The 19,523-nt window shown below is 38.0% G+C and overlaps 1 protein-coding gene across 2 annotated transcripts in view; it reads right to left on the reverse strand.

Annotated features, from left to right (window-relative positions):
* The window catches only part of DGKI (diacylglycerol kinase iota), a 447,792-nt gene that overhangs the window by 157,944 nt on the left and 270,325 nt on the right, over positions 1 to 19,523 (reverse strand). For both annotated transcript variants that reach the window (XM_068550116.1, XM_068550115.1), the window contains exons 17-20: positions 18,175 to 18,230; positions 17,179 to 17,241; positions 13,249 to 13,322; positions 11,683 to 11,794 (exon numbers count right to left, since the gene is read on the reverse strand). In XM_068550116.1, the coding sequence (XP_068406217.1) occupies positions 11,683 to 11,794; positions 13,249 to 13,322; positions 17,179 to 17,241; positions 18,175 to 18,230 (305 nt within the window). The remainder of the gene's footprint in view (positions 1 to 11,682; positions 11,795 to 13,248; positions 13,323 to 17,178; positions 17,242 to 18,174; positions 18,231 to 19,523) is intronic.

Genomic DNA, 19,523 nt, shown 5'->3' on the forward strand with positions numbered 1-19,523 from the left:
CGGATCATGTGATTCTGAGTAATAGTTTTAGTTCTTATACTTACATGTGTTATCAAAATAAACATTTAATATTACTTTTTTCTAAAAAAAAAAAAAAAAAAAAGGATTATCTGGTATGTGTACAACTTCAACCCTGGGAGTTTCTCTATGTAACTTTTCTCACCGAATAACCTTTTGCTTTTCTAATTCATACATATCAAACAGCCTACATATTTTAGTTTCAATTAACAAAAAGAAAGCGGGCTATGCTTTCCTTAAAGTTCAGGAGACTGAAATCTTTGGATTACATACCATATAGCAAATTAGGCTCCCAGTTCCTCCATCTGAATAATGCTTTGAACTGTCTTGAAAAGTTTTAGATTACTTAGAAACAGACTCAACATGAAAGGCCCTTCACAACTGTAATGGCAGAAAATTGTGGCAGAAGTAAATACAACTGATTTACTGATAGGGTCTGATTATGGTCTGTGTAGAATCCAAAAAGCTAATCAGGTTACCAAGCACCCAACGAAGAATCATCTTAATTAACAGGAATGCATTTCAACCAGTAAAATGAATTGAATACTTCTGCTTTGAAATGTGCAATTACAAGATAAAGTCTAAAAGAAACAATCTTTTCTCCCATTCTAGTAATTCTATTTCAACTCTCTCTTAAAGCACCACTCTGAATAATTTAAATACACAAAAATACATATACTTTTACCCAAGTAACTACACTCTTCTGTTTATATAATCATCTTACACAGATGTGTGAGTTTTCAAATAATTTACCTTCTTAGAAACGTAATAGTTTCAAGGCATGTGAAATTGAAGGGCTGAAAATAAAGTGCTTTCATTACTGAGTAAAAAAAAAAATACAATAGTGTCTGCTATATGAATAGGAAGGTAAGATGTGTGTGAATATCGAGCAATATTATTTAAAGAACATGGGATGTTCAAAATTGTGCAGTATCATCTACATTTAATAATTTTACTATTCCATTTTCTCTACACCAACTCCCATCTATTATTTTCCTCTTTTTCCTACTAATGATGGGATGGGAGACAAAAGGACTTGATAGACCCCCCCTAAATACTCTCTCCTGACCTAGAGGGATCTCCTGAGCTCTAAACATATATTTCAAACTGCACATTTCTGTATCTTCTTAGATGTCTCACAGGGGTTTCAATTTTAACTTATATAAAACAGACTTCATTTTTTGACACTATTACCTGTCTTTTATATTTTCTATCGCATATAATATATTCTCCCTTTGCCTATGCTGGCCACCCGGCATTCGCTGATACTCCTTTCTCACCCTTCACAATAAGTCCGTATCAATAACTCTTGAATTCACCAACCCCTTTTATCTTCATCACCACTGTCTTTCTTCAGGCTTTCAGATCTCCTCATCTCTTCACCTGGACTTTGGTACCAATGTCCTGATTTGTCCATCTGTCTCCAGAAGTTAAGATTCTGGTCACCTTTCACACTGACATCCAGATAACTTCTCTAAGCAACAAATCTGATCCTGTCTCATGCCATCTGCTGCAACCTCCCAATAACAGTTAAAACAAAACAACAAATTATAAAACCCCAACTCCTTCTGCCCTTTATTCACCATTTGTATCATCACTCTGAGCCACCACTAGTAGTTCTCCTGGCTTCCATGCCCTCTTAGGCTGATCCCTCTAGGGGAGCAGCCACTTGGCCATCTCACCCATAGAGACTCCTGCCTCCTCTGTGAAATTTTTGCTGATCTCCCCAGTTTGTAAACACGGTTCTCCTTTCTATCGTCACACATGCCTTTCTCCTAGAATTTACGTCAGACTGTTACTGCTCATTTCTTTCTTCATCTCCCCCCACAACATGAACTGTGGGCATCCTGAGGACACAGCTTTTCTACTGGTTCATTCTGTAACTATTTTACCTAGCAGAGTATCATTTATGGATTCAATAAGTATTTGTGGATTCAACAACTATTCAATAAATATTCATGACCGACATAGAATGAATGAGAGCAGTGAGACATTTTAAATAAGTATTACCTTGAATTTACAAAACTCCTGTTAATTAGAGACCATCAATATTGCCCATATTTTCCATATGCTGCATGGCATTTAATGATCCAGTCTCAAAAGTTACACAGCATCAATTCCACTGTACTCTATTTGCCAAGTATTTGTAAGCCCACCTAGATTCAAGGGGAAGGTATACAGACGCAAACTCTTCACGGGAGTAGCTCCCAAAATTGGATGCCACTTCCAAACCACAGTCACCATCAAAAGATGCTAGTGAACTAACTTATTATTTTGAAAATGTATATATAAAAGAACCATTTATCCTGCTTCTCTGAAACAAACTGTATAACTAAGTAACCAAACAGTAGGAATAGAAAAAAATTTCTCTTTAGAGACATATTCCAGTTAATAAATGAAGAAGGATAGAAGTAGAATATCACAATTTTGCAACCACTCATGATTCCTGGATGCAGACATTGATTGTCAAAGACTGTTAACCAGAGAGAGAGAAAGAGAGAGAGAGAGAGAAAAAGACATTACATATCCTCTTTTGGAAGAATAAAACACTACTTACAAAAGAGATCTGGGAAAAAATGTGTCTGATGAATCTATATCCAACTATCAACTTAGCGGAAACAGGGAAGAGAGGAGAACACGTCATTGAGACTTCGGGGATGTTATCAGCACAGTACAGGACAAATAGCCTGGTTTCTTTAATAAATAAATGAAGGGGAAAACAGGAGAGAGAGAGAGATGGGTGGGTGGGAACCTACAGAGACTTAAGTGTCATACCAACCAATCATAGTGAATGCATTTTATCTGAATCCTGATGAAAACAAACAGAGCATAAGAAAACAAATGACATCTGCAAGACAATTAAAAATTTGAATACTGAGTATTTAGTGATATTCAGAAGCTATTATTTTAATTTTTGTGATAACATGTTGTGATTGTATCCATAAAAGAAAGTCTTACCTTTTAAAAACACATTCAGAAAATTTCATGGGTAAAATGACATAATATCTGGGATTTACTTCAAAATAATATAAGACAGGAGATCATAGCTGGGGACAGAAATAAAATTGTCCATGAACTGATAATTACAGAGGCTAAAAGATGGTGCATGAGGGTCCAATATACTGTCTGTTTTTACACTGAACTTTTCCCATAACAAGTATTTATTTTTAAAACACACTTTAGGTGGAAGCGTGTGATCAGCTTCCCAAGGCACCCCTTTCCCCTTTGCAAGTAGAGCCTGGGTACAGAATGTCACCAACCTTTGCCTGATTTCATCAAACAAGCCTTCTGACAGGTCTCCCATCCTCTAGCTTTCTCCTGGCTTCAGTCCATCTTCTCCAGGATGACCCAGCCGTGTGGCTGACAGGGTCTTCGTGCTCCAGCCAGGTGTCAGGCCTGAGCCTCTGAGGTGGGAGAGCTGAGTTCAGGACATTGGTCCACCAGAGACCTCCCAGCCCCTTGTAATATCAATTGGCAAGAGATCTCCGAGAGATCTCCATCTCAACGCTAAGACCCAGCTCCACTCAATGACCAGCAAGCTCCAGTGCTGGACACCCCATGCCAAACAACTAGCAAGACAGGAACACAACCACACCCATTAGCAGAGAGGTTGCCAAAAATCACAATAAGTTCACAGAAACCCAAAAACACACCACCGGACGCGGTCCTGCCCAGCAGGAAGACAAGATCCAGCCTCATCCATCAGAACACAGGCACCACTCCCCTCCACCAGGAAGCCTACACAACCCATTGAACCAACCTCACCCATGGGGGGAAGACACCAAAAACAACGGAAACTACAAACCTGCAGCCTGCAAAAAGGAGACCCCAAACACAGTAAGTTAAGCAAAATGAGAAGACAGAGAAATACACAGCAGATGAAGGAGCAAGGTAAAAACCCACCAGACCAAACAAATGAAGAGGAAATAGGCAGTCTACCTGAAAAAGAATTCACAGTAATGATAGTAAAGATGATCCAAAATCTTGGAAATAGAATGGAGAAAATACAAGAAACATTTAACAAGGACCTAGAAGAACTATGGAGCAAACAAACAATGATGAACAACACAATAAATGAAATTAAAAATTCTCTAGAAGGAATCAATAGCAGAATAACTGAGACAGAAGAAAGGATAAGTGACCTGGAAGATAAAATAGTGGAAATAACTACCAAAAAGCAGAATAAAGAAAAAAGAATTAAGGACAGTCTCAGAGACCTGTGGGACAACATTAAATTCATCAACATTCAAATTATAGGGGTCCCAGAAGAAGAGAAAAATAAAGGGACTGTGAAAATATTTGAAGAGATTATAGTTGAAAACTTCCCTAATATGGGAAAGGAAATAGTCAATCAAGTCCAGGAAGTGCAGAGAGTCCCATACAGGATAAATCCAAGGAGAAACATGCCAAGACATATATTAATCAAACTATCAAAAATTAAATACAAAGAAAAAATATTAAAAGCAGCAAGGGAAAACCAACAAATAACATACAAGGGAATCCCCATAAGGTTAACAGCTGCTCTTTCAGCAGAAATTCTGCAAGCCAGAAGGGTGTGGGAGGACATATTTAAAGTGATGAAAGGGTAAAACCTACAAGCAAGATTACTGTACCCAGCAAGGATCTCATTCAGATTCAATGGAGAAATTAAAATCTTTACAGACAAGCAAAAGCTATGAGAATTCAGCACCACCAAACCAGCTTTTCAACAAATGCTAAAGGAACTTTTCTAGGCAGGAAACACAAGAGAAGGAAGAGACCTACAAAAACAAACCCAAAACTATTAAGAAAATGGTAATAGGAACATAAGTATTGATAATTACCTTAAATGTAAATGGATTAAATGCTCCAATCAAAAGACATAGACTGGCTGAATGGATACAAAAACAAGAACTGTATATACACTGCCTACAAGAGACCCACTTCAGACCTAGGAACATGTACAGACTGAAAGTGAGGGGATGGAAAAAGATATTCCATGCAAATGGAAAGCAAATAAAGCTGGAGTAGCCATTCTCATATCAGACAGAATAGACTTTAAAATACAGACTATTACAAGAGACAAAGAAGGACACTACATAATGATCAAGGGATCAATCCAAGAAGATATAACAATTGTAAATATTTATGCACCCAACATAGGAGCACCTTAATACATAAGGCAAATGCTAACAGCCATAAAAGGGGAAATTGACAGTAGTACAATAATAGTAGGGGACTTTAACACCCCACTTTCACCAATGGACAAACCATCCAAAATGAAAATAAATAAGGAAACATAAGCTATAAATGACACATTAAACAAGATGGACTTAATTGATATTTAGAGGACATTCCATCCAAAAACAACAGAATACTCTTTCTTCTCACGTGCTCATGGAACGTTCTCCAGGATAGAGCATATCTTGGGTCACAAATCAAGCCTTGGTAAATTTAAGAAAATTGAAATCATATCAAGTATCTTTTCTGGCCACTACACTATAAGACTAGATATCAATTACAGGAAAAAAACTGTAAAAAATACAAACACATGGAGGCTAAACAATACACTACTAAATAACCAAGCAATCACTGAAGAAATCAAAGAGGAAATCAAAAAATACCTAAAAACAAATGACAATGGAGACACGATGACCCAAAACCTATGGGATGCAGCAAAACCGGTTCTAAGAGGGAAGTTTATAGCAATACAATCCTACCTCAAAAAACAAGAAAAACCTCAAATAAACAACCTAACCTTACACCTAAAGCAATTAGAGAAAGAAGAACAAAAAAACCCAAAGTTAGCAGAAGGAAAGAAATCATAAAGATCAGATCAGAAATAAATGAAAAAGAAGTGAAGGAGGGCTTCCCTGGTGGCGCAGTGGTTGAGAATCTGCCTGCCGATGCAGGGTACACGGGTTCGAGCCCTGGTCTGGGAAGATCCCACATGCCGCGGAGCAACTAGGCCCGTGAGCCACAACTACTGAGCCTGCGCGTCTGGAGCCTGTGCTCCGCAACGGGAGAGGCCACGACAGTGAGAGGCCCGCGCACCGCGATGAAGAGTGGCCCCCGCTTGCCGCAACTGGAGAAAGCCCTCGCACAGAAACGAAGACCCAACACAGCCAAAAATAAATAAATAAATTTAAAAAAAAAAAAAAAGAAGTGAAGGAAATGATAGCAAAGATCAATAAAACTAAAAGCTGGTTCTTTGAGAAGATAAACAAAAGTGATAAACCATTAGCCAGATTCATCAAGAAAAAAAGGGAAAAGACTCAAATCAATAGAATTAGAAATGAAAAAGGAGAAGTAACAACTGACACTGCAGAAATACAAAGAATCATGAGAGATTACTACAAGCAACTGTATGCCACTAAAATGGACAACCTGGAAAAAATGGACAAATTCTTAGAAAAGCACAACCTTCTGAGACTGAACCAGGAAGAAATAGAAAATATAAACAGACTAATCACAAGCACTGAAATTGAAACTGATTAAAATTCTTCCAACAAACAAAAGCCCAGGGCCAGACGGCTTCACAGGCGAGTTCTATCAAACATTTAGAGAAGAGCTAACACCTATCCTTCTTAAACTCTTCCAAAATATAGCAGAGGGAGGAACACTCCCAAACTCTTTCTATGAGGCCACCATCACCCTGATACCAAAACCAGACAAAGATGTCACAAAAAAAGAAAACTACAGGCCAGTATCACTGATGAACATAGATGCAAAAATCCTCAACAAAATACTAGCAAACAGAATCCAACAGCACATTAAAAGGATCATACACCATGATCAAGTGGGGTTTATCCCAGGAATGTAAAGATTCTTCAATATACAGAAACCAATCAGTGTGATACACCATATTAACAAACTGAAGAATAAAAACCATATGATAATCTCAATAGATGCAGAAAACGCTTTTGACAAAATTCAACACCCATTTATGATAAAAATCCTCCAGAAAGTAGGCATAGAGGGAACTTACCTCAACATAAAAAAGGCCATATATGACAAACCCACAGCCAACATCACTCTCAATGGTGAAAAACTGAAACCATTTCCACTAAGATCAGGAACAAGACAAGGTTGCCCACTCTCACCACTACTATTCAATACAGTTTTGGAAGTTTTAGCTACATCAATCAGAGAAGAAAAAGAAATAAAAGGAATCCAATTTGGAAAAGAAGAAGAAAAGCTGTCACTGTTTGCAGATGACATGATACTATACATCGAGAATCCTAAAGATGCTACCAGAAAACTACTAGAGCTAATCAATGAATCTGGTAAAGTAGCAGGATACAAAATTAATGCACAGAAATCTCTTGCATTCCTATACACTAATGATGAAAAATCTGAAAGAGAAATTAAGGAAACACTCCCATTTACAATTGCAACAAAAAGAATAAAATACCTGGGAATAAACCTACCTAAGGAGACAAAAGACCTGTATGCAGAAAACTATAAGACAGTGATGAAAGAAATTAAAGATGATACAAACAGATGGAGAGATATACCATGTTCTTGGATTGGAAGAATCAACATTGTGAAAATGACTCTACTACCCAAAGCAATCTACAGATTCAGTGCAATCTCTATCAAACTACCAATGGTATTTTTCACAGAACTAGAACAAAAAATTTCATAATTTGTATGGAAACACAAAAGACCCCAAAGAGCCAAAGCAATCTTGAGAAAGAAAAACGAGCTGGAGGAATCAAGCTCCTGGACTTCAGACTACACTACAAAGCTACAGTAATCAAGACAGTATGGTACTGGCACAAAAACAGAAATATAGATCAATGGAACAGGATAGAAAGCCCAGAGACAAACCCACGTACATATGGTCACCTTATCTTTGATAAAGGAGGCAAGAATATACAGTGGAGAAAGGACAGCCTCTTCAATAAGTGGTGCTGGGAAAACTGGATAGCTACATGTAAAAGAATGAAATTAGAACATTCCTTAATACCATACACAAAAATAAACTCAAAATGGATTACAGACCTAAACGTAAGGCCAGAGACTATCAAACTCTTAGAGGAAAACATAGGTAGAACACTCTATGACATAAATCACAGAAAGATCCTTTTTGATCCACCTCCTAGAGAAAGGTAAATAAAAACAAAAATAAACAAATGGGACCTAATGAAACTTAAAAGCTTTTGCACAGCAAAGAAAACCATAAACAAGACAAAAAGACAACTCTCAGAATGGGAGAAAATATTTGCAAACGAAGCAACTGACAAAGGATTAACCTCCAAAATATACAAGCAGTTCATGCAGCTCAATATCAAAAAAATAAACAACCCAATCCAAAAATGGGCAAAGACCTAAATAGACATTTCTGCAAAGAAGACATACAGATGGCCAACAGACACATGAAAGGATGCTCAGCATCACTAATCATTAGAGAAATGCAAATCAAAACTACAATGAGGTATCACCTCACACCAGTCAGAATGGCCATCATCAAAAAATCTACAAACAATAAATGCTGGAGAGGGTGTGGAGAAAAGGGAACCCTCTTGTACTGTTGGTGGGAACGTAAATTGATACAGCCCCTATGGAGAACAATATGGAGGTTCCTTATAAAACTAAAAGTCAAACTACCATATGACCCAGCAATCCCACTACTGGGCATATACCCTGAGAAAACCATAATTCAAAAAGGGTCATGTACCACAATGTTCATTGCAGCAATATTTACAATAGCCAGGACATGGAAGCAACCTAAGTGTCCATCGACAGATGAATGGATAAAGAAGATATGGCACGTATATACAATGAAATATTACTCAGCCATAAAAAATGAAATTGAGTTATTTGTAGTGAGACAGATGGACCTAGAGTCAGTCATACAGAGTGAAGTCAGTCAGAAAGAGAAAAATAAATATCATATGCTAACACATATATATGGACTCTAAAAAAGAATATGGTTCTGATGAACCTAGGGGCTGGACAGGAATAAAGACGCAGACGTAGAGAATGGACTTGAGGACACAGGCAGGGGGAAGGGTAAGCTGGGACAAAGTGAGAGAGTGGCATGGACATATATACACTACCAAATGTAAAATAGATAGCTAGTGGGAAGCAGCTGCATAGCACAGGGAGATCAGCTCGGTGCTTTGTGACCACCTAGGGGGTGGGATAGGAAGATGCAAGAGGGAGGGGATATGGGGATATATGTATACATATAGCTGATTCACTTTTTGATACAGCAGAAGCTAACACACCATTGTAAAGCAATTATACTCCAATAAAGGTGTTAAAAAATATTTTTTTTAATAAAGAAAAAACACACTTTACTAATTCCTCAAAGTCAAAACTCCTAGATAAATTCTCTAATGCGCTTTGTGATCTCACCCCTGCCTGCCTCTCCAGCATCACCTACATCACCCTCACTTTTCACCTACCTTTACGCTACGTAAGACTAACTGTTGTCTCCACAGAGGAACATGATCTCTAATACTACCAAGTGTATATAAATTTCCCTTTTTCCAGAATGCCAAGTCCATTCTTCTTCTCCTGGCAAAATTCATTCATCCTGTCACATTTACTCGTTGCCAGTTACAGGTATCAGGCTCTCTGCTGTGTACCAGAGATACACTGGAGTGAGGGATACCGACCATCTGCCACTCCCACCCAGCACTCCACCCCTTCCCTGCGCTCCTTTTTGTCCTGTGAAACTGACCCATTTAGAATGTATTAATGGCTCCCTTGTCCTCCAGCTTCTGTTAGACTTCTCCAGAGGGAGACAACAGCAGAAGATCTGGAGGGCAAGAATTGTATTGATGTCCCTGACCCTCTCCCTGCCAGGCTGGCACTGGATGGCTGTTTTCACTTAGCAAATACTACTCCTAACAGGTGGTCTTTCCCAAATAGTTCTCTTTCTGGTACAACTGACTGCTTCCCTGCCTTTGCACCTTTAGCTCAGGAATACAACACCATCCACTGTTGCTTCTCATAAACCTAGCGCACTATTTGTAAAGAGTCCCTCCATTAAATTCTCCTCTAATTACCCAGTTTCACTCTGCCATCTCCTTCTTGTTCAGACTTTAATTATATAATTGTAAGCAGAAACAACCCAAACCAAAAAAAGACTATAAAAAGAACCTGACACAGATACAGACTGAAAAGTTATAGAAGATGAAGGGGTAAAGAACATTTGAGAGAGAGGCAGCAGATGCAGTGTCCCTGTGGTACAAAAGAAGCAAGGGATGTCCAAAGCTATACTTGGCTTGAGAGGCAACGAGCTAGAAAACAAAGAGGGTAGTGGGAAAGGATGGAGAATCAGAGAGAAACTCAATTTTGTGATAAAGATTTAGATTTTGATCTTGGGAGCAATGGGAAAGTGTCTTAATATTCTCCCTGCCCTCCCAAGCCTAGGTAAGGGATCATCTTCTCTTAGTCATTCCCTGACAGCCTTCTACCACACAGCCAGGACTAGGAAGCTCTCACACACGGTAAACATTCAATACATGGCCACTGGATTAGTGAATAAATGAATGAGTAAAACACATGTGGCCAGGTTTGTCTTGGGCACCTCCAAGAATTCTCCCTGGCACATACCCTACCTGGACTTATTCCTATTTGCTCTTGGCTGAGTCTTTACCTATAGTTAGCATAAAGACCTTTGGAGAGAAAGAGCTATAGATGAGCTACAACTCTGAAAATTAGATCAATCCTAGAGCAATCTTTTACACCTAACGGCCATTTCATTGTAGACATGGCACATGTAACGAGCAGCACCACCATCTCAGGCGATGGACATTCTTGCCATACTCACAATAGGGTATTCTGTTAAATCTCACTAATTCGAGGTGATGGAGGAAAAGTCACTTGGAATCCACAAGATGAGTGAAAAAGAGTTGTTTTGGGTTGTTCAGGACAAGAAATACAACCTTCTTGCTTTGAGGCATAAGGTATGGCACAAACCAAGTGCTAGCCAAGTGCAAGTAGAAGCTTTATTTTAATTTGCTTTACAAACTGATAGTGTGGCCTGATTTACACCAGATAAAATGATAAGCAAACTTTTTAATTGGTTTCCTCATCATTCAATAATAAGTTGAAACACATGGCTAAAACCTGCTTGAAACTGACCTTATACTATACGTTTACTTTTTTAATACCAGCAAACAAAATTAAAATGCAAGGTGATCTCGATACTGTGCAACTGAGTATTCATTAATGTCACGACAATGATGTTTTTCTATATTCAGGTATTTTGTGATAAGGTAGATGCCCACCTTATGCTTAAGCAGGCAAGATGGAGACGAATGCAAATGACCACTTTGTTTTTTATCTAAGCACTCAAGTACTCAGCAAACCAAAAAAGTATCAAATGGCAAGGTTTCTGCATCAATGCTAGGATATGTCTGTGGCATAATGCTTTTTAATTAGCATGAAAACTTTCCACTTCATTCTGGTAGAAAATTCATCAGGATAATTAACACATAATATTCATTTATCTTTGAAGTTTAAACAAAAAATATGCATCAATTTTTTTAGTGACATGAAGAATCACTTTTTGTTTTTGTCTTCCCCTAGCAACTCTACATTGCATAAAGTTTGTGAGTTGATAAGCCAGGAAAGAACATTATACCAAGGTCCTGTAAAATGAATAGTAAAGTCTAACTCTGACTAAAGTACATTTCACTTTAATAACATAGATGCATTGCCCACCAAAGAGGCCATGGTGAATCCAATGACTTCAATATAACCATCATCATGACGCTGAGGTTCAAAGTCATGGTGATCTCCTGGGTTCCCCCAAGGCATTGTGCCAGCACAATATCTGCAAGAGAAGAGTAAAAACAGAATTAAATTTGTTCCAGTCCTCCCATGATTATCATTGGGGATTAATTTATAGTTCGATCCGATGTTTATTTCACACAAGAACAGCTTTCTACTCTTGGTTCACGCCTCCCAATGAAAAAGAAAATGTATTTATCACCTCCAAGTATCAATTTATGAAAATGGGACAAAATTTTACAACAAAAGCATCCCATAGAGCCCAACTTTCTCCTAATTCATTATTTATTAACATGTCTCACTCTGTAATTCACAAATGCTTACTTTCTATCACATACCGTGAGTTATCAATATGTGGTTTCAGAACTTGGTTTTGGAGGGAGACATATACATGCCAATAGGAAAGGGACATGGAACTGAGGTGGGTAAGCATCAATAATATACACAGAACCAAGGCAATAAGTACCCCAGGACGAAGGAAAGGTAACTGAAGCGGACAGAAGGAGTGAAAAAGGGATGAGACAAAGATGTGAGATTAGAAAGGGAAGGGGAAATCAAGGAAGTTGAAAAGTGGAGAAAGCAAAATCCAGAGGGGGGGATGGGGGAGGAGCAAGAAGAAAAAGAGAAGAGCATTGTTATTGCTAATAAACAATGTTTCCTGAGACTCTACTAGGCCTTCTACTTAGACAACTAAAATGTAAATACTTCCGGAATAGGTTGTAAGGGGCTACAGTGAGCACTGCCAAGAGTAATCAGGAGACTATAATATATTTTCCTAGCCATAGATTTACACACAATTCTCATTTCAACTAAATTCAGTCTAAACAGAACTTGCTCATGGATTTTTGTATCTGAGTTGTCTGGTTTGCAAATAACAAAGGGTCATAGATCCACCCCTTTCAAAATCTTGGCTTGGGAGCTTAGAATCTAATTTGATGCCACTGAGATACATGCTTATTTTGAGACTAGTTAATCTTAAATATCCCTTTCTCCTGAGGTATATAATAGCACCAAAGAGAGTTGACATCCTGGCTAGAAAATGCCACTCTAATTGATCCTATTTCTTCAAAGTAATCATCTGGCAATTATTTGAATGAATCCCATGCTGAAATCAGGCTGGATGGTTGCCTAATAGCTTTTGGGAAACTGAGAACAGGGATTTGTTCAAGTCTATCATTCCTGGAGGGTGAGGGGATGGAAGGCGTCAGTAATGGAGAATTACATTAAAATGTTCCAATCCAGAGGGCTGCCTGGGCTTCTTAAGGATGGGTAAGTATACACCATGCATGCCATATCACATACACAAAAAAAGACCACAGATAACACTAAACAAACCAAGTAGGAGAACAAAATTATCAGACTCGAAAACCCTTAATAAGCCATTAAAATAACTGTTTTTCATTGTTCATACCTGGAAATTTTCTACAATGAAAGCAGAAAACCTTAAGTCAAATGGAGTTCACATCAAACCAAGGAAACAATATGAACAGAGCTTACCTGGGTATATTTAAAAATACTATACACTGGAACTTCAGTTCCTGAATCTTTGGGGTGAGATCTGTTCCATCACACTGCAACAATCAAAGCAGAGAAAGCAAGGATTCTGAAGTAGGCACAAGTCTAAAAGACAACTAGGGTGACAATAGCATGTACCATGGTCTTCCCCTTGTCCCTGTCTCTGCTGAAGTGGATGCCCATTTCTATGATTGAAAATTTATTCTGATTATAACTTTCCCAGACCCAGGGCTCTGGGCTTGGATTTGTTTTGATTTAATGTAAAAACAAAGCTCCCATTTGACCAAAATGATTTTTCTCTGGTCTCACAATCAAAGGAACTATCATCATTCTTAACCTTGGATTATTATTGGATACTTAGGCTTGTGCTATCAACATTAGAAAATTTACGAACGTTTAAAAGAATAAAAAGGATGAATCCTCAAGTTGAGGCAGTAGCAATCTCTACCAAAGTCATCTGATTCAAACAATAGTTGTGAATGTGACCATTTATTTTATTTGCTTTTTGAGATAATTTTTATTTTGAAAATGTTCGACATAATATTTTGAACGCTGTTTAAAAGGAATATACCCTGCATGCTTTTTTTTAAAGTATCTGCTATAAATTAGTAGCAGCAATCACTAATTAGTGATTTGCTCTTATCAATTTAATCTCTTACAGACTGTGACTGGTGTTCTGAGATAAACCGCTTTATTGAACCTGGCCATGACCCTGCGTTTCAAGAGCCTCAAGGTGGCTTGGCCTCAATACCTTTGTGTGTGGCTTCCCTCACCAGTTAGTACTTTCCTCAAGAGCGTCATCTGACTAATCAAAGAAAAGGGTTTCATTTCCCTTTCTCATTTCCCACTGGTGACAAAAGCCAAAAGAGGAACACTCTCGACACGACTGTAGGCCTCTCAATGTCAAAGGTATAAAGCCTGCTTTTATATTTGCTCTCCTCACACCCTCATCACAGAATTTCCCCCATTGTCTTCTCTGCTGGAGAGAGGGTAAAGCATTCCTAAGCTCCCTGCTAATTTCTAAAGATGGCTTCAGAGGGAGTTTCAATCCAGGTAGAATGACTCTGCTAGCGGTCAAGGTTGTCTCGTTCTCCTCCCAGCTGATCCTAATACAGCCTAATTTTTTTTTTCATGAGCATTCTCAAAAATTGTTCCTGGGAAATCTTACAATCCTAAAGAAACAAAGTATTTTCAAACGTTTTTTAGATAGGAATCAAATTCTGGACATTGATTGAAGGTGTTTTTACAACACTCTCAGATACTTAAATAAACATGAGGTCTCCCAATTTAAGGACTTGAAATGAGTTGATAGATGGCTCTACCAGTGAAGAAAAAATGTAGACATCTTAAATGATCAAAATTGAGTGTTGAAAGCAACTGAACTTTTTAAAAATAGCATGTGATACATTAAAAGCATGCAAAGCAGTGTTGTTGCATTACAGAAAAAAAATCATACTTAATATTATTGTACTTAGAACAGAATTCATTTTCTAAAAAAATTTTCTACTTTTTCCTCCTGAAAAAATCATCAGCGATTCTGGAAACTCATCAAATTCTATGAGGATGGGCACCTTACAATGTATTGAGTTTTACAAAATTTTCTTATATATTATTGCATTTAAACTTTACAACTCTTTAGAGCAGCAGTTTTCAACTTTTTCCCTACTTCAAACACACAAAGGAAAATATGTGCATACAAAATATCTTCCTGTGTACAAGCTCACACACTGATACATCAAAACAAGAAGAAGAAGAACTCATGTGAAGTAGAACAAAATAATGCTGTATGTAGGTTTTCATTACTGTCCTCTGGGTTTGTGTGTGTGTGTATGTGTATGTGTGTGTGTGTGTGTGTATGTGTATGTGTGTATGTGTGTATGTGTGTGTGTGTGTGTGTAGTATTCATGTGAGACATTATTAACTATTACCTTGGAAACACTGACTTCACCCTGTGGCAAAGATAAGATGGTCTGCTGTTATGTGTACATCTAATTGCTCTAACCCCCCCATCCTTTTCATCTCACACTCAGGAAACATACAATGATGTCGTTGTAGAAATATCCTTGTGTCCCTCTGTGTCACAGCACAATGGTCAGTAACTGTTGCTTCAAATGCATATGTTGTTATGCCTGCTTTACAGATGAGGAGAGTAAACTCTTCTGAAAGGTTGAATGCTTTCCCCAAAGTCATATACCTCATAAAGATAGACCTAGGACTGAATCAGAATTGTTCAGACTTAGTTTCTATTGGTTTTTTTTCTCTTCATAAAAAAAAAAAGATGATTACATAGACCAATTCACCTGGAATATTACATGTACAGGCTGATATCAAATCTTTTCTAGTTATTTGACTGCCACTTTGGCCTCTCTACAAGCTTCTTTTAATCCCTGATATACAGCCAACCATGCCTGAGATATTTCTCATCAGGAGGACTGCCAGATGTGGGAGAAAAGCTCTCTAGTGGTGAGGCGGCCTAGAGTTTAATTTCCATCCAGCTGACTTAAACAGTGGACACCATTACCATTCAATATGGCCACTGCCCTCCACTCACTGGCTCTCCCAGCAGGTGCTGCAATGTTCCTGATAATGTGGAAAATACTGCAAGAGGAGGGAAAGTTTATTTTTGGCTGGGTTGAAGGCAGCCAAAGAAGAAACAGGGGAAGTTTGAGGCAAGGTTGCTGCTACTTAACTAACCATCATTTTATCAAAATCAAGATCTTCACAGTTCAATGGACCATGTGTCTTTCTTGTGTCCAGCTTTAAAAAGGCAATATTTCAGTTTTCAAAAGTCCCTACTGCTATAGGATACTTGCTTTTCCTTGGTATTTCATGAGAACTGAAACATCTGAAATTGATGCCAAGGGTGATTAGTGGTAAACTCTTTGTTCCAACTGATTTAGGAGATTCATGTCTCCTATAGGCTTTATTGGTGACAACAAGTTTGAATTTGTATCCTCTCAGGCTCCTCTATATTCCTCTATAAATCCATTAGTTTAAGGTCATATATTTGTCTCTATTTGCATGTATAACTTTTGTCCTGTCCCCTCCTGGCACAAATGCTATTCTTTATCTATTCCATGATAAATTCAAGCATTGCTATATTCCCATTCCTTCTTCCCCATCTATATATTTTTCTCTATCTTCCATGTTTCTCTTTCCTTATACAGGTATGCGCAGCAAAGTCATGTTCATTCCCTCTTTTAACTTGTTTACTATAAGGAAACACTTTGTCTTTCTTAATAATCAATGATATGCTATTTTTAAATATATCTCTTAGAGAAAAGATGACTTCCCATCTCCCTTGCCTCCAAGATGAGTGTCCCTAAAACCTGGGATAGAGATCCAGAAAGAAATAGCACCAAAAAAAAAAAAATCTCTTAAGTGGTGAACGACCTTGACCAGGCTGGAGAGTGAGTGACCACAAAATAATGAAATCAAAGTATTTTTCTGAGATGCAGACTCTTCAGATTGGCTGGGAAAAAGGATACTTGTTTGGTGAGCATCTATTTCTACTTTAAGAGCCAGCTCAACATTATTCCTTTGATGACTTCCCCGACTGCACCATGGGCAGTTTTCATTTCTCCCTTTGTGCCACCAGTATATTATACAAGTAATCCAATAACAACATTTATTATATTGTTCTGCCCAGAGTTATGTGCCCTTCCCCATGACTCAGCTGTGAGTTTCTTCAGTGGTGAAGCCAGTCATCTTATTTAACTTCATCCTCAGCAACTAAGACAGCGCCCGACACATAACTAAATGCTCATAAATGTTGGTTCAACAAACTACACTCAATTCAGTTAAAGTTCTATGCAGCCCACTGATTAAGTATATAAACTGGTATTTGGGGTTCACATTAGGGGGCATGCTTTTTACATTTAAATGAAATGAGTCAACACATTCAATACTTACGACAACTTTAACATGCTTGGATAAATCTCTAGAGCTTCTCTGTAGGAAATCAGAAAAAGCTGCCTATACAAGGAAAGAAAGAAAGAAAAAATCTTCATTACATGGTTATGCCAAATCCTTACTTCTGTATGATAGATAGGTCCTAGTGATTCTAAGTCATGCAAAAATATAAGACAAGTTCTCCTTTTGCTGAATCTAAAGTAAACTAGTGCAGAGGCTGTCAAGTTGAATTCTTTCTCTGTTTTCAACATGTAACCTATAATAAAATTTAAGATCACAGTAGGAGCGTGAAAATGTAGGTAATTTCAAGGGTCAGTTTGGAGATCTGACTACCTTTCCTGATCTTCCTATTTGTCCATTAGGTGCTGATATAATCTTTAACTTGCCACTGAGAATGTCTTATTTCACCCCATTTTACTTCGATTCCCTCTATCCAGTGGTAAAATTTAAGCCACACTTTTTAAAATCAATATTTTAGAGGCCGCTTTTTCTTCTTTCCAGCCATTCACACCCAAGGATGTCCCTGAGTAGGAGGAGAAGGAAAAAGAAGGGGGCCCCTTTAATCTCATCTATGTTTCCATGAAAAACTTCCCATATTCCGTCAATTTCTCATCCAAATGTCAGTTCATACGTACCCCTATGAAAACTACATTCCAACCCAAGACACGCCATACATCTTTCAGTCTACCTAATTTCCTCATTCTCTAGATGGGCTTTGATGTTTGCTTTTCACACCACTCCTTGAATACCATCCCCTCAGTGCAACTTTCAGGGCTTTTAAGTTCAAAGATGATGAACTCTCTGCCACTAACATAAGAAATACATACTTACTTTCATTCTTAAACCAAGACATTAAACATGAACCATATACAGACACACACGTAAACACCTGAGATGTGTGTGTAATTATCAGCAGAGTACAGCTAGCATCTTTATTACCATGAGTGAATTAGTATAAATAATATGTAATCATCAAAACATGAAATATATACTTACCCCTGCATAGAACATTTTATTTCGAAAACGACTGTTGAATTTCTCTGGATTTGCCTCTGTAAAAGGGAAAAGGTAGTTTTGTTACAGAGACCTGATTAACGGTAGTGAGTTAGATTAGCACCCCTACTTCTTCCCTCTCCCTCCCCATCCCAAGGACCCAACAGCTTCATCATCATCTTCCCCTTAGTTACAGGCAGTTGGCATGGTTGTCCAGTGCTGCAAAGTGTAGCCCCAAACTGGCATCAGTGGCAGCATCAACTGGGAGCTTGCTAGATATGCAAATTGTTAGGCTCTACCCTGAACCTACTGAATTAGAATGTCTGGGGGCTGGGGTCTAGGAATCCGGTTTAACAAGTTCTCCAGGTGATTCACACGCACATTAAGGGCTGGAACACTCTGGACTCTATTCGAAAGAGAGGGCTGGCAGGGATACAGCGCAGGGGTGATAGAAGAAAGAGGGAGGGGGAGGAGGGGGAGGGTCAATTATTTGCTTTGACCTCCATAGGGCATGGCTTCCATAACCTATCTATGCAGTTTCACATTTAATTAAATATGGGGAATTTGGATAATAATTAATAGAGAATTTGTTTTCATATTTTGCAAAAACTCCTAACTACCATCTGTACTGTTGTTTGTGACAGGCCTTGAAACATCATTTGATTTAGTGAAGTTATATAAATATATATATATATATATCTATATAGACATATACAGATGACCTGCAGAATGGACCCAGGGCATAGGACAACAAAGGCTCTGACTTAAATGGTTTAATTTTGAGTTTGTTCCTGAATGTTTTATAGGTTGAGGACTATAAAACGATTAGACGAGAATTTGCATCGGAAAATGTTCACATGAACTCAACAGATTATAAAATCCCCAAATGAAATACTATTTCCTTACATTCTTTCTAATAAAATTCCAAGACATGCCAAAGGAACCCACTTAAATATTTGCTTTCTGATATTTTGTCCCATATGATCATTAATCCCTTCTTAGGGGTAGGTCTTTCTCCAAGTCATTTCTCATCAGACAGCTGGCTGACTAGCTGGAAGTCTCCAAATCCCAAACCTATCTTTGAATAGCAAGCATGACACCAGATGGCAAAGGTCATGGAGACCAAAATTCTACCTACCATCGTCTACCTTCTGGACCCCATGATTCACATTCTTCACGTATGAAAAACACATTCACTCCCTCCCAGGTCCCCAAAGGTCTCATCTCCATTATAGCATCAACTCAAAATCCAAAAATCTCATCTAAATCTCATTAGCTCATACTTTGCAAATCTCATCATCTAAATCATCTAAATGATTTGGCTCTGGATGTAATCCATTTATAATGATGAT

Source organism: Eschrichtius robustus, chromosome 8 (assembly GCF_028021215.1).
Source record: "Eschrichtius robustus isolate mEscRob2 chromosome 8, mEscRob2.pri, whole genome shotgun sequence".
Classification (NCBI taxonomy): domain Eukaryota; kingdom Metazoa; phylum Chordata; class Mammalia; order Artiodactyla; family Eschrichtiidae; genus Eschrichtius; species Eschrichtius robustus.